Source organism: Eptatretus burgeri, chromosome 3 (assembly GCF_056783735.1).
Source record: "Eptatretus burgeri isolate ZD-2024b chromosome 3, Ebu_testis_v1, whole genome shotgun sequence".
Lineage (NCBI taxonomy): Eukaryota > Metazoa > Chordata > Myxini > Myxiniformes > Myxinidae > Eptatretus > Eptatretus burgeri.
The window spans coordinates 12,266,117-12,281,592 of NC_140963.1; the positions used below are offsets into that span (position 1 = coordinate 12,266,117).

At 43.1% G+C, this 15,476-nt stretch overlaps 1 protein-coding gene across 2 annotated transcripts in view; it reads right to left on the minus strand.

Moving 5' to 3' along the window:
- LOC147029405 (activin receptor type-1-like) overlaps positions 1 to 15,476 on the minus strand; it is a 118,260-nt gene that overhangs the window by 36,587 nt on the left and 66,197 nt on the right. The window contains exons 4-7 of one of the 2 annotated variants that reach the window (XM_085872446.1): positions 15,183 to 15,373; positions 8,210 to 8,312; positions 7,955 to 8,101; positions 5,848 to 6,123 (exon numbers count right to left, since the gene is read on the minus strand). In XM_085872446.1, the coding sequence (XP_085728572.1) occupies positions 5,848 to 6,123; positions 7,955 to 8,101; positions 8,210 to 8,312; positions 15,183 to 15,373 (717 nt within the window). The remainder of the gene's footprint in view (positions 1 to 5,847; positions 6,124 to 7,954; positions 8,102 to 8,209; positions 8,313 to 15,182; positions 15,374 to 15,476) is intronic. The other variant, XM_085872447.1, reaches the window with a different exon arrangement.

Sequence of the window (15,476 nt, forward strand, 5' to 3'; positions counted from 1 at the left end):
TGCCACTCCAAAACCATCATACTCTGCAATGACTGCAGTCACTGGTACTGTTCAATGTTGTTGAACAACTGGGCCAGCGCCCTGGGGTTATTCGTCTCACGTCAGCTCACAGAAATCTCAGCCTGCCGGTGATTCCATCAACACCAAATTCACTGAGATGCAGCAGGGCAATCTGGCAGTGGGGACTTCACAGAGCAGAAATTCCGCTGTCGGAGAATAATATACATGGACTCGTCGGAAAGGTAATGACCAATTTACTTGGAAAACAAATTTCCATCCTTTTAACCTTAAAGGTGCCGGCTTTTAAAAGCTTTTTTTCCCTCCCCGGAATTGAAGAAGCATAAGCTGCGGGGATGGGAGCTTAACGCAGCGGTTCCAATGGTGGCATTTAATATTCTACAACAGTAGGAACCCTTTCGAAGGACACGGAAGGAGTACACAAAATGATCTATAGCAACATGTTGTGAAGCCGAATAAAACTAAAAGGGCACTCGGTGGAGCGCGTACCTCCGCCACGTAATGCCTGATCCATGAGAACAATCGGGCCCAGTACATTTTTGAAATATCATGCTATACAGTACGATGTCGGTTTTGACCCGATCTCTCAATGGTGAAGAATCACTTCAAAAACTTTACAGATCCGGATCCGGATCTTCATCAAAATCTAATCAGTTCGTCCTTGTCACACACTAAATATGTCCACAAAATTTCATCCGGATCCGTACACAACTTTTGGAAATATCCTGCACACAAACAAGCAGACAGACAGAAAGGCAGTGAAAACATCACCTCCTTCACCTTCAGTGGCAGAGGTAACTGTATATTAAAGTACAAGGAAGGAGCACACAAGCAACAATGTCAGCAACAGCAGCAGCAGCAGCACCACCACCACCAGCACGAGCCGCAACAAGTTGTTGTCAAAATAACATTTTTTTTATGAGTTTCACTCCATTTTACATCCTCGCTGAGACTCATCGATCGACATGCAATATGCTATGCTTGTGAAGTACGTCATGCTGTCTTTTGGTTAAATCAGTCAGCGAAGCGACGGTTAGGCACAACGAGTATAGATTAACTGGACCTGCCACAGGGAAAGAAAAAATAATGAATTAAAATACGTGGCCTTGCTGTTTGTGTGCACAAAGGTGGAGAAATACGACTCAGAAATCAGGTGAGAAATCTGCTTTAAAAGACATAATTTGACACTAACTTCTTGATTTTTAGATCCTCGTGTAGGATCTCGAAGTCTTACTCACGTTGTTGTTCTTGTGGACTTTTTTGTTTCACAGCCTACAGTTTTCATCGAAACTTCCTGAAACTTGGCGTATATATGTAAAAATTCCCTGCGCAGACAGTAACCATCTCCGATTTTGAAAATTCCTCCAAGAAAAAAAAAGTTATGACGTCAAAATATCTCCGCTAATGGAAATCGCCCAAAAAATTATCTCCGAAACTAGGCAAGCTTTTTGAATTCTGTTTGCGGGAATCGAACAGGGCATTAGCAGAGATGAATTACCGCACATATGATACATCACTATGACGTCATATCAATTTTTATGACGTCATTACTATTTTTTGACATTTTTTGTTTCACAACCCAGAGTTTTCATCGGATCTTCGTGAAACTTGCCATGTGTATGCAGAAAGCTCACGTGTAGGTAGTAACCATCTCCGATTTTGGAAATTCTTCCTAGAAAAAAGTTGACATCATATCGCCGCTAATGGAAATCGCCGATACCATTATCTCCGAAACTAGGCAAGCTGTTTGAATATTGTTTGCGGGAATCAAGCCGGGCATTAGCACAGATAATTTATCGCAAACCCGATACATCACAATGACGTCATATTCGTTTTTATGATGTCATCATTAAGAGGATGAAGATCTCAGCTCATTCGAGCTTGTTTGTCTAATTTCTTGAATTTGATTTTCTATTAATTGAGGAGCATGGTGTTTACAAGTCACAGTTTGGATGGTTTGATAAATTTGAGAATGAAGTAGGTAAATATGGGGTTAGTGCAATGGATTGAAAACATTTTGTTAATTGGACGACCTCGTGGTGGTTGTGTGATATAATGGAAGTATGAAATGAAACTTAAAGTCAAACCTACAGAATCCTGTCTGATGTCTGAACTCTACTCTGGTACTGAGAGTGCTGTGAAGTGTGGTGGTACCATCTCTGACTTATTTCCAGTTGTTACTGGAGTTCGTCAGGGGTGTGCACTGGCCCCCACACTTTTCAGCACTTGTATGGACTGGATTTTAGGGAGGATGTCGGAGAGATCAAGCTGAGGTGCATCGTTTGGGAATGTCAAGATCTCAGACCTTGATTTTGCAGATGATGCAGTCATCTTTGCGGAGACTTTAGACATCCTTTTGGGGGCCCTCGAGGTGCTGAATGAGGAGTCGGAGCCGCTGGGATTACGGGTCTCTTGGGTCAAAACTCAGATCCAGGCTTTCAGTGACATCTTGGATGCTGCTGTCCTGTCTGTGTCTGTTTGTGGTGAAGATGTTGAGGTCACGGAGAGATTCATTTACCTTGGCAGTGATATTCATGTCTCTGCTGGCTGTGAGTCAGAGGTCAATAGACGTCTGGGTCGGGCCTGGGGAGTCATGGATTCACTGGATCATGGGGTGTGGCGCTGCCGGTACCTGTGTGGGAGGACGAAAGTCCGAGTCTTCAGGTCCTTGGTACTTCCAGTCTTGCTCTATGGATGCGAGACTTGGACTCTGACCAAGGATCTGAGATGGAGACTTAATTCCTTTGGTACAGGTCTCTTTGGAGAATCCTTGGCTATCGCTGGTCGGATTTTGTGTCCAACGAACGGTTGTTGAGAGTGACTCAAATGAGATTTGTTACCTGCATAGTCCGTGAGCGTCAGTTGCGGCTGTATGGACATGTGGCTCGTTTTTCTGACGCTGATCCTGCTCACCAGATTCTCTCAGCGAGGGAGTCTCATAAGTGGAGGAGGCCAGTGGGCCGACCACGTGCCTCATGGTTGCAGCAGGTTGACCATCATCTCAAGGAGATGGGGATGGGCCTGGCATCTGCCTGGGGGATGGCCAGACGGAAGCCCCTGGAGTACCGGCGGAAAGTGGACGCAGCGACGCGCTGTTCTGGCACATGCTCCCATACCTGACCTGACCTACAGAATCCAATTTCTGGATTATTGTGATTATTGGGCTGGAGAAGGGTAAAAAGGAAGAGTTTTGCTGTGTAAACACAGCCACGTGTGGCGACCCGTCCAGAATTGTGCCCAATCGCCCAGGAGATTGCTTCGGCAGCACCGACGCTCTGTACAGACTATGGTCCCATTGGATGGATGGATGGATGGATGGATGGATGGACATGCCATTTAAAGACAGGTGTTTAAATTGGAACTTGCAATAAAATAATAGTGTTAGAAGGGAACTTCAGTGTTAATGCTGATTGACTTGTGTTTGGAGAAAAAGTGTGGAGGGAAAGGGGAGGTTGGGGGGGGGGGGCTTCAATGCAGATGTCGCCAGAGATTATGACCAGACCAGAAAGCTTTAATAGTTTGTTAATCAGAGCCACATTCCACTTTATGAGTCTCCACCCTTTGTCCCCATTCCAGCAGAGACGGTGCATCACATATAATCGCTGTCCAATATACACATGGATTCAAGACGAGTTGCTTCCCATACCAAAACAGACACTGTGCTGATATTTATGTTGTTGGGGTAGCCTGATATTGTTGAGGAAGAATTGCATCCATTGTTCACATACAGTTCCTTGTATATCCGTGTATTCACATGGCAGACAGTTAAGCCTACAGCAAGTAAGCATACTCTGAGATACATCGGGTGGTGATACCAACTGCTTTAAGGTCCATCGTTCTCACCATGCTTCATGATGCCCACCCTGGCATCGTCAAAACAAAGACGTTTCTTGTCCATGCTATGCATCGAGCAGATGATGTAGTCATGTGAGGCATGTCAAGGTGCTCATCCAGCTCCTGCACCAGCACCTCTCCATCCTTGGGAGTACCACTGTCAGCCATTGAGCAGGATTACATCGACTCTGCTGGTCTGTGAACTGGAAATAGATTGTTGTTGGTCATCATAGATGCGTACTCCAAGTGCAATGAGGTATTTTTTTACCACCGCAACCTCCACCTCAACCATTGAGACATCGATGACTACCTTTGCCACCCCTGCCTTACCTCACATAGTGATTTCTGACATTGCATCAAATTTCACCAGAACTGAGTTTGAGGACCTCATGGCATGAAATGCCATTAAACATATCAAAGTTGCTCCCCATGAGCCAGCCTCGAATGGTTTGACAGAAAGGGCAGTGAACATTATCAAGTCAAGTCTGAGCAAGATCAAGAGTGGAACTCTCACCATGAAAAGTGGCTCGTGTGTTGTTCAAGTATCGGACAACTCCACACATGTCCACCAATGACTGTCCTGCAAAGTTACTCAATGGGCATCGACTTAAAACTCCACGAGATCAACTTCACCTTGACCTCACTGCTCATGTGGAGGAGCAACACAGGAAATGGAAATTACAACATGCACAATTCAGCATGTATTGTCAACTGGTGATCTGTTCTTTGCATGAAACTGTGATTGGGAGAGGTGATCGATGGTTAGCTGGAGTGATCTTTCAGCAAACCGACCCAATTTAATTCGGAAGGGAGTTGAGCTGTTGTGGTTTCAGGAGCAGACATCAAGACCAGCTACGCCAATGTCTTGTGAGCGAGTTGGAGGATGTGGAGCACTCGATCCAATCAGTTAGTGATGCACCAACTACACTTCCCACTCCACAGGCAGATCTTCTTCCATTTAAAATGATAGAACTAACGAGTGAGATAACGGCAAGTGCTCGTGCTTTTTCGGGACCTGTAGCTACTCATCAACAGACAACAAAAGTTAATCACGACCATATCCCTTGTGAAGGGAATCTTCAGTCAAATATTGAGGGCACCTCAAGTGTGGCCAATGCTTCTAAAATTCCACGAACCCCACGTTGCTCAGCTCGGCGTCCTCATGGACCTTTGAACTATCTTTTATTACTTAAACAGGCTTACACCATGTTAGAGAGCAGAATAGTCCCTTGGTGATGCCGTTTGGAACATTGGCTGTTCGTGTGTGTGTGTGTGTGTGTGTGTGTGTGTGTGTGTGTGTGTGTGTGTGTGTGTGTGTGTGTGTGTGTGTGTGTGTGTGTGTGTGTGTGTGTGTGTGTGTGTGTGTGTGTGTGTGTGTGTGTGCGCGCGCGTGCGCATAATGTCTTTATCTGATGTGTGCTAATGTCAGTTCTGGGAAAGATGTGCCAATGTGTCAGACGTGAAGGCCGCGTATTCATTGGAGTTTACTTGTTTGTTCTGTTTGCCGTGTCAGCATGGAGCAAACGAAAATCCGTGACAAAAGCCATCATTTGCCCTCCGATCTTTTTGCTGCTGATACGTGACAGTACCTTTCACACCCCTGATGTCAATTGAGAAGCGAAACACTTGAAATCTCGAAATCAAGATTAGATATCTTCTGAGTCATAAATTCTTCGAGGTTTGGCTGTCTGCCTTAGGATCCCTGGGTCCTGAGTTTGAGCCCCGTTGGCTGCTGAATTAACACCAGGTGGGGTTGACTCAGCCTGTCATCCTTCCGAGGTTGGCGAAATGAGTGGCAGCGTACTGCATGGCATTATGTGATTGGGACACTGCATCAGCGGCATAGCTGCGTCCCGAACCAATGATTCAACCAGCAGCCTCAAGGCTACACGCGAGAGTGTGAGTATGTAATCACACATATTTTTTTAAATGCAGAAATCCATGATCCAGTGTGACAGTAAGGAAGTCCACCCATGGTGCGCTGCTATTACTTACCAAGGTCAGCAAAACAGCACTGCCCGTTGTCCTTAACCAAAATGTTCTTGCTCTTGATATCACGATGGGCAATGGCAGGCTTGCCCTGTGTCCCCACTATCTCCATGTGCAGATGCGCCAAGCCAGAAGCTGCTGAAAAGGCGAGGCGCAGGCAAGAACTCATGTCAAGCACGGCCATATGCAGGTGGTCATAAAGCGAGCCACTGCTGTGGTAGTGTGTCACAAGCCAGAGTTGTGTGCTTGAGTTGCGAGACGTCATGTCAGAAGCAATGAAACCTGTGAGCAGAAACAGCAGAACTTATAATGAATTAGCCTTCGGCCAACATAGGTTTACCAAAATGTTCCATGAACAACATCCTAAAGGTATTATACTGTGTACTGTTTTTTAAATCATTGACTCACCAGCACACACAAACCTCCAAAGTGGAAACCCTGTGTTGAAGCCACAAATATAAAGGTAATTATGCAGTGGAGTTTTGTTTAGATTGCAGTTTTGTCCATCTGTAACCATTGATTCCAATCATCTCCCATACAACCTCCATGCCCACAACAGCTCGGCTCGCACTTTTCTTTCAGTTGGAAAGAAAATAGACAAACGTAAACTTTTATTCCTGAACGACAACTTCGATGAACATCACGATCATCTCGTTTTTCTGGGATCGGTGAATTATCATTTCTCAACGAATTCCGAAATTACAAAATGACGATGCATCCGGCTTTATTGCCTCCACCACCGAAGGTGGACTGAGGTTATCTTTTCACCCTTGTCTGTCTTTGCTCGTCTTTGAGCACGATATCTCAAAAAAGTTATGGACAGATTTGGACGAAGCTTAGTGGGCAGTTTGGGAGTGTGACAACGATGACATGATTCAACTTTAGTGAAGATTCGGATCTGGATAAGATAATTTTTTTAAAGTTTAAAAGTGGTTCTTCACCAAGTGGGGTTGACTGCTTAAAAAAAAAATTTTCAGTGATTCTTCACTATGCCTGGTGTTGGCTTAATGGCTCAAGTGGTGGGCTTGGGATCTGAGTGTCCTGATTTCAAATCCCATTCAGCAGTTGAATTAATACCAGGTGTGGTTGACTCTGCCTGCCATCCTTCCGAGGTCGGCAAAATGAGTGCCAGCATGCTGGTATCCTGTGTCGGAGTGGCGACCCGCCCAGGATTGTGTCCAATAGCCAAGGAGACTGCTTAGGCAGCACCAACGCTCTGCACAGAGTATGGTCCCAATGGATGGATGGATTCTTCACCAGTGAGAGATCGGGCCAAAACCAATACATGACACGGTATCTCAAAACGTCGGGGAAAGTTTATGACAAAACTAGGTGGATGAGTTGGCTCGGTGACTAGAACAAACAGATTAGGTTTTAGTTAAGGTCTCGATGCAGATCCGGCCTGTCATTGAGATACAAAACGTACACTGTTCAGTCTGGCGGAGGTATGCGCTCTACCGAGTGCCATTCTCGTTATGTTGTAGCAATTGCCAAAAATTACATGATCAGCCAATCTTTTGAAACGCAATTATAAACTAGCACGGCACTTGGTAAAAAGCACATCCTTCCTTCAGGCTGACTTGCGTGTTCAAATCCATATTCTGCGAGAACTTTTTGAGATATCCTGCTCACAGACAGACAAACAGACCGGGGTAAATAGGCCTTTCAATTTTCTTGAAGTTTGGTGTTAAGTATAACTATTTTTGAATTGTTGAAAAATAATTTATGAGAAATTCATCGAAGACCCTGGAAAACGTTTCGACGATGGACTTGAATTTAAAATATTAGGCATCAAACTTTGATTGCAAGGATTTGATGATATAAATGATCACAACTCAAACGCTTAAACTTATCGAGCAAAATGACTGATCAGAGCAATCGCAGAGAAAATTGAACCTTTCTTGCGAAGTGAATATTTATGCATGAAATACATTGAATAGGTATGATCAAATTTAAAACAGGAAGTTTTACTAATGAAGAGATGATCTTTAAAAAAAATTAAAAAACAAACACTCATCTGCGCAGTCAAGGTCAAATGAACACGTTCTATCGACGAGTCTAACGGCACATCAAGAAACGGTGCTTACGAGAACACAGCTTGCAAGAGACTCACCCAGAATGTTTTCATGCCGAAGAGACACCGTGTTGTAAATTTCAGTTTCTCGCACCCACGAGTGCTCATCACGAGATGAAAATATCTTGACGGCCACATTCTCCCCTTGCAGATTTCCCCTCCAAACCTCACCATATCGACCCTTTCCTGTGAAGTGCAGATAAAAGGAACATAATGAACCGAGCAGCAATGATGGATCATTAAAAATAGAAATAGTGATAACTTGAAGGGAAATAAAGTCGCCATAATACAGACCCACACACTCCGCCAGGGTGATCTGACGAGCCACGGTACGCTGGACCAGGAAGGGCAGACCTGAACCACTGCCTGATGTACATGAATGGTCAAACAGGTCCTGCTTCAAAAGGTGAGGAGTGACGAAGCATAAAAGGACACAATTAAGTAATGAATAATGATAATTACTCATTACATTGCAGCGAACTTGAGGCCACAGATTTATCACATACACAAACATTGTAGAAATGTACACCGTTCCCCCTTGTATGCACCATGTATGTGGCCTGTCCAAACACCCCCATCCACCTACCTTGTACAAAATACAAATTGGAACTTCATTGCCATGATTTATTACCATAGAGCAAGAACACCCACTCAAATTGTTGAAGTTAATGCAAAACGTAAATTATTTGTTTCTGCTCATGAAGTGGAGTACGAGGTTGATCGGGAATTCTATTTTTTTATTTTTTTTATTTTTTGAATAAAAACACACGACCGACAAAAGAAAAGTTTTTGCTCAAAACTACATTCAACTCATATTTGAACAATTTAACATTCGTTAGATGTGAGAAATGTACCAAACTGCAATAACCAATAAAGATGCATGGTGCCAAATAGAATGTACATACACATTTAAATAACTCATCTTCCACCCTCCAACCATTCCTCTCCCACTAATCATGACTTGTGCTGCTTTTCACCCAGAAAGTGCTTTGGAGCATTATCTTATATTTTCTCTTATTTTTTTTGACAGGATCCAAGGCTTATTCGTGGAATTGACACGCGCGCGCACGCACGCACGCACGCACGCACGCACGCACGCACGCACGCACACACACACACACACACACGGTCACTTCCTGGGGGTATTCTGTGTACCAGCAATACCACAACAGGGGTGCCTTACTCATTGCACTCAGCAGGGCAATTCCAAAGGAGGAATGGAGATTGTCCCTACTCTTATCCTTTTAAATGCTGAACATCAAGCAAGTCTTCTTCGAAACCATTTTGAGCTCACCTGGATTTTAGTCAGGTGAGCTTATGCAATCGAGAAGTGTCCGTATGCGAGTGAGTCTGTGAGTCACTGAGTCAATCAGTCCGTAAACACTTCAGTCATTATCGCTTGAACCAAACACACGATTTTGATGAAACTTGGCCAAGAGCTTCATATCTGATGCCCAATGAAGGTGTATTGACCGCATCAAAATCTGCACTCATTAAGGGGGTCTATGGTGTGGGGGAGGGGTTGACCCCCCCAAAATAGGTACTTGCTCTCTTCTCTGAAACCACATACACGATTTTGATGAAGCTTGACCACAACCTTCATCACTCATGATGTACAAAAGTTTGTTCACGTCATTAAAAAAAAGAGTCAGGGTCTTAGGTGGTTTGTGGGGGGGTGGAGGGGGGGTTGAGTGACTCTTACTCCTGATCCAGGTGAGCTGCAGGACAGGTGATCCTATTTTTAAAGTCTTTGGTATGACTCGGCCAGGATTCGAACCACCGACCTCCCAGGCTCAGAGCAAATATTTCATCCACTATACCACTGAGTCTGGTTGAAAGACTATGTAAAACCAACTGAAATACATAGTTGTATATAAATGGGGCAGTGTCTTCAAATAAGGCTGTAAATTATTTGGCGAGTTTGAGTATCGCTACAATTTAGGAGGGGGGGGGTTCGATATTGTGCGAGTGGTTTGGTTTTTCGATCTTACATGCAGGACAATTTAGTTTATTCACCCAATCAGATAATGCCATGCTTTTATGGCGTGTGTCTTGCCTTTTAACGAGATCTCATCATTCAAAAACGAAATGGTAATTACATAAATAATGTGGGAAATTACATTCATTATTTTCTGGCAGATGGACGGTTTCTCAGGAGGTGTTGATAGAAATTGATTAGTTTTCAATGCCCGAGGCATCATTCACAGTTCTGAGGCATGAGCTGAGCAATTATATTTATAACAGAGAAATGAGCTGTTAGTACTCGTGATTGGATCACAATGAAAAGGTATTTTGGACAATTGGGACTTGGAACAACGGTGGACGATTCCTTCTGGAAAATCAGTTCGATCCTGGAATCATGCCGGGAACCCAGATCGCAACAGTATTCTCAGAAGAAACCAACTGCTGTCACTCACGAAAACATAAAACGTGTTGAACAGATAATTTTGGAATAATCAAACCAGATCACGATGCACAACTTGAAGTTGCAGAAGAATTGGACATCAGGATTGAAAGTATGGAAAAATTAATTCTCATTCAAACTTCAATCAGGTGGGTGCAAAGTGGGGACAAAGGTTTGAATTTGGTGTTCTGATTGGTTGGCTGTCCATAACAACGTCTTGTTTCTGTGTCATCAACCATTCCCCAAGCTTTGAGAACTCCATTTATGGGAAATTGTTTTCCTTGGTCAATGATTCTATGTTGTTCTTCCACAGTTCTCTCTTTTAATCCGTGGCAACATCAATATCCACCATGCCAGTTGGTGAGTAATCAGTTCTGCAATGACAGTTCAGTATACTGCAGCTATTAGGCCTTTTGCAAAATAACATGTGCCCATAATACGTTTCCAAAGAACCGTCATTCCTGGGAGATTGTCTCCTTAAACTGCCCATTAAGCCTGTCCTATTACTCTTCCGCTCACCCTTGGGTCTTGTGATCATGTCCTTGAGAAAGTGTTTGTCTCCTTGGTGGTCTTAAAGAGCAACTGAGCACTGAAGTGGATGGCACGGTGACAAAGCAGTGTCATCTGTTCTGATATCTGGAAGGCCGACTCGACTAATGGAACCCTAAAGTCCTGTCGCATGAGCCGGCAACCTGCACATATCAGTCCACGGTTGAGCTACAGCATAAACATCAAGCTCTACTGCAGTCAAACCTCTCAAATCTCTCATCATCCTCCAAAGGCCCGTGACTTCCAGGTTGGAAGGAAAAGGATTCAACAACAACAAAGAAATCAAACACAGGTGGAGGCCGTTCAGCCCATTATGCCTGCGTGAACACCACACCAACCCAAGATCATTTTAATTAACGAAGGAGAAAAAAAATTGAATATTTTTTTTGTTGTTTTTATATATAAAAAAAAAATATATATATATATATATTTTCTTCCCCTCAGAGAGGGGGCATGGGCTTGGTTAAAAACACACATCATCAACCACACAACCCCCTTTAACAAGACCCCCACCAACAGCACTCCACACACAATCACCCATCAATACTCAAACTACCTAAAACTCCTCTCAACATCCCCATACCCCTCCATCTCCATAACTTCCAGGTACCTATCTCATTTTAATTTATAGCTAACTTCTTTTTCTGCTGCCACTACCTTTCCAGGGAGACCATTCCATGCATTAACTACTCTCTGAGTGAAAGTCCCCTGCCTTGCTTCCGTCTTTACTCTCCTCTTCTTTACTCTCAGGTTATGGCCCCTGGTTCTGTCACTGTCTACTATGCTGAATAATTCAACTGCACTTATTTTATCTCTACCTTTCATTTATTCAAGTCCAGTATAGCAAAAACCCTTGTACATTAGTCGATTCTAAACACATCAAGCCAACAGTTTAGGCTTTTAGAAGTGCAATACTAGTCTGAAGATGGTTCAGCGAAGACTATTTTGGATTTCTATTCCAATCAGCAGCCATTTGTTTTGAAGAATCAGTGAGATTCTAAACGGAGCATGCATGAAAAGCATGGGTTTAGTTCAACTGCTGCCGTTAAGGCCCGGTCACACCTTGACGTTTTAGCCAACGTATGCCAATTTTTGAATTTTTTTTCTAAAACGCTGGCACACGTTGAATACGTTATGGGTAAGTTTTGATAACATTGAGAGCACGCTGAAAAACACTGCCATACGTCGTTGTACGTTGGCTTTAAACGTTGTACTTTTTGGTTGTCCTCAAATTTTTTCATGCTTGAAATTTCACGACGTATGCCGGCGTATGACTCACACGTTCTGCTACGCTGGCCACAAGTTGTATGCACGGTCTGCGATCGTTGACAGACGTCAACACATGCTACTTGTAAGTTAATCATAAGTTGAGACACGCCGAAGTAATGTTTAGCGTACCCGAAACTTATTTCTAACCTATGATTAACGTGTTGTTGGCACGTTACGCGATCGTTGCCACACATCGACAGACGTTACTTTTAAGTTACTCATAGGCTGAAAGACGTCGGTATAATGGATCGTCCTTGCGTCAGCATCCACGGCCACGGCCAGGACACTTATTTGCAGCATTCTTCAAACTTTTCTTCGGCATGACGAGGATGTTCACACTTCGATGTCTAGCTTGGCTATGATTCCAATTGTCCATCGGCAGCGTCTATTTAAAATAGTCGAGTTTGAGCGTTTTAACACGTTCAGAAGAAACGCTTCAAATTTCAAAACTCCAGCGTAAAAAAACAAAGGCGAGTGGCAGCAATTTAAATCGTTCATTGTAAACAATGAAAATAGTTGAGTGGTACCGTTTAAAAGTCGTTGAGTGTAAAAAATCGAATTGTTGAGCGCAAGCGTCTACTTTCAATAGTGGGGTTTGAGCGATTTAACACGTTCAATAGAAACGATTAAAATTTCCGAGCGCCAGCGTCAAAAAACAAAGGCGAGTGATAGCAATTTAAATCGTTCCTTGTAAACAATGAAAATAGGTGAGTGGTACCGTTTAAAAGTCGTTGAGTGTAAAAAAAAATCCAATTGTTGAGCGCAAGCGTCTACTTTCAATAGTGGAGATGCAGCCATTTAAATCGTTGAGTGGCAGCCTTTGAATAGCAAACCCTACGTCACCGGCAAAGATAAACTGCCGCACGATATGGATAAGTTAGGCTATCGTTGGGCATACTTTGTGAACACCGGCTTCACGATAATTATTCGTTGGTATATCGTATCTATAAGTAATCAAAGCGCTCTATGCACATTATTAGTTCATTGTGCATTTGTCCAACCCGTTATGAATAGACCTAAATCGTAAAAACAAGCCATAGCTCATTGTTGAAAAAGCCCCATAAAAAATTAGCCGCGAAGAACTTCGACCAATGGTGAAAAGATGTCTCCTACCCGTGGACACGCGGACGCAAGGACGATCCATCATAACCCACACCCTCCCCCTCACACTCACCTACTACTGCCAACATGAACAAACTACTACTAATACTAATACTAATACTAATACTAATACTAATACTGATACTGATACTGATACTGTTACTGCTGACATGGACATCGACTCAAAAAGGACTCGAAAACACTGTTGGGTTCCCCTTTTATGAGCAGCATTTTTATATACCAATTCCCAAAACTGCTGGGAACACGTCTTTATATGGCAGTTGTAAGCTAGAAACACGTTAATTTATTTTTTTTTGTCGACCGGAAGACGTCATTGGAATACGTCTACATACGTCGATGTGTGTTGGGACTACGTAAAGAATTGGTTCAAAGCACGTCAAACATAAGTTAGTAATTAAGTTTCGCGTAAAAAAGACATTACCGCGACATGTTTCGACTTATGAGTAGCTTATAAGTAGCCTTTGTGGACGTGTGTAAGCGTCCACATATCGTGTGTAAAACTTATCCCCATCGCATGCGGAACGTGTGTCATACGCCGAGTACGTCGTAAAATTTTGAACATGTTTAAAATTTCTTGACGTGCTCTACTTACTACGACGTATGATAGCGTACTTTAGTGTTGTACTCACGTATACCAAACTTACTCATACCGTATTTGACGTGCCCCAACGTTTTAGACACATTTTTCTTAGGTCGGCATACGCTGGCAAGATCGCCAAGGTGTGACCGCGATGTTGACACTTCCATTTCTACGGCAGTTATGATTCGAATCGTTGTGCGTCAGCCTTTTAATAGGCTACGTCATGACATCGTCGGCGATGCGTGCAACGCGCTATGCCTAAGTTAGACTATCGTTGGACATCGGTTGTGTAGGCCGACAACAGGTTCAGCATTCGTTGGTATAAGTTATCTATAACACAACGAAACGTTCTGTGTCCATTACCAATGCATTATACATAAGACCAAGTCGCTATGAATACGTCCGAATCTTAAAAAAAAAACATCAAAAGTTCAACGTAAGCCAGCGTTTTACATACATTTTAATACGTTGCCATCGCTGGCTAAAACGTCAAGGTGTGACCGGGCCTTTACATCGATTTAAAGAGGAACTAGAAGGGTACTCAGTAGAGCGCATACCTCCGCCATGTAATGCCTAATCCAGGAGAACATATCGGGCACATTACATTTTTGAAATATCATTGTACACAGTACTATATCGTTTTTGGCCCGATCTCTCAATGGTGAAGAATCACTTCACAAATTAAATAATTCTCACATGCAAATACGGATTCGGATCTTCACCAAAATCGAAACAATTTTTCCTTGTCACACACCCAACCAGTCCACCAAGTTTTGTCCGAATCAGTCTTCAACTTTTTGAGATATCGTGCTATATATCATTTTTGGTCCTATCTCTCAATGGCGAAGAATCACTTAAAATATTCTCTTATCCAGATCCGAATCTAGATCTTCACCAAAATCTAATCAGTTAGTCCTTGTCGCAAAAAATCCCAGCATTATGCAGGGATTTCATCCCCGTCGCAACGCAACCTGTTGATGTTGCAACCTGTCCACAAAATTTCATCCAAATCCGTCCACAACTTTTTGAGATATCCTGCTCACAAACAAACATACAAACACACAAAGAAACAGTAAGGAGTGACAAAACATAACCTCCTTCACCTTCGGTGGTGGAGGTAATAAAGTCCAAGCCACAGAATGGGTTCAGCTAACTTTTAATTGAGTCATTGTAATACCCTGTGTCGGTGCAAATGTGAGCGATTTATAATTGAAAACGTTTCCCTGATAAACCGATTGAAAACAACAGATGTCACCTCCAACAAAACTTTGAACTGTGCAAAAAGGGGCCTTGATTTTTTTTTTAAAAAGAGACGACTTGCCAGGCATGTTCCACTGACTTACATCAAATGTGCTTTCTCTCACGTTTCCAGCCATGATCCTATTGGCTGCCATCTTCTCAACATCTCCAAGGTGGGTGCACTGTGGGCAGCTGTGCACAGCGTAGACTCCCAGGGCCACAGCCACCAGAAAGAAGAGAATAGAGCAAATGATGGCTAAAGTGATGTTTCTCAGTTCTTTAACCTCACTCTCCACTGGAAAAATGAGATAAAAACAAACAAACACAATTAGCAACAAACAGTCACATCATATATTATCATCATTTGAGAGGTGTCTGTTAGACAGAATGAGTTCAAA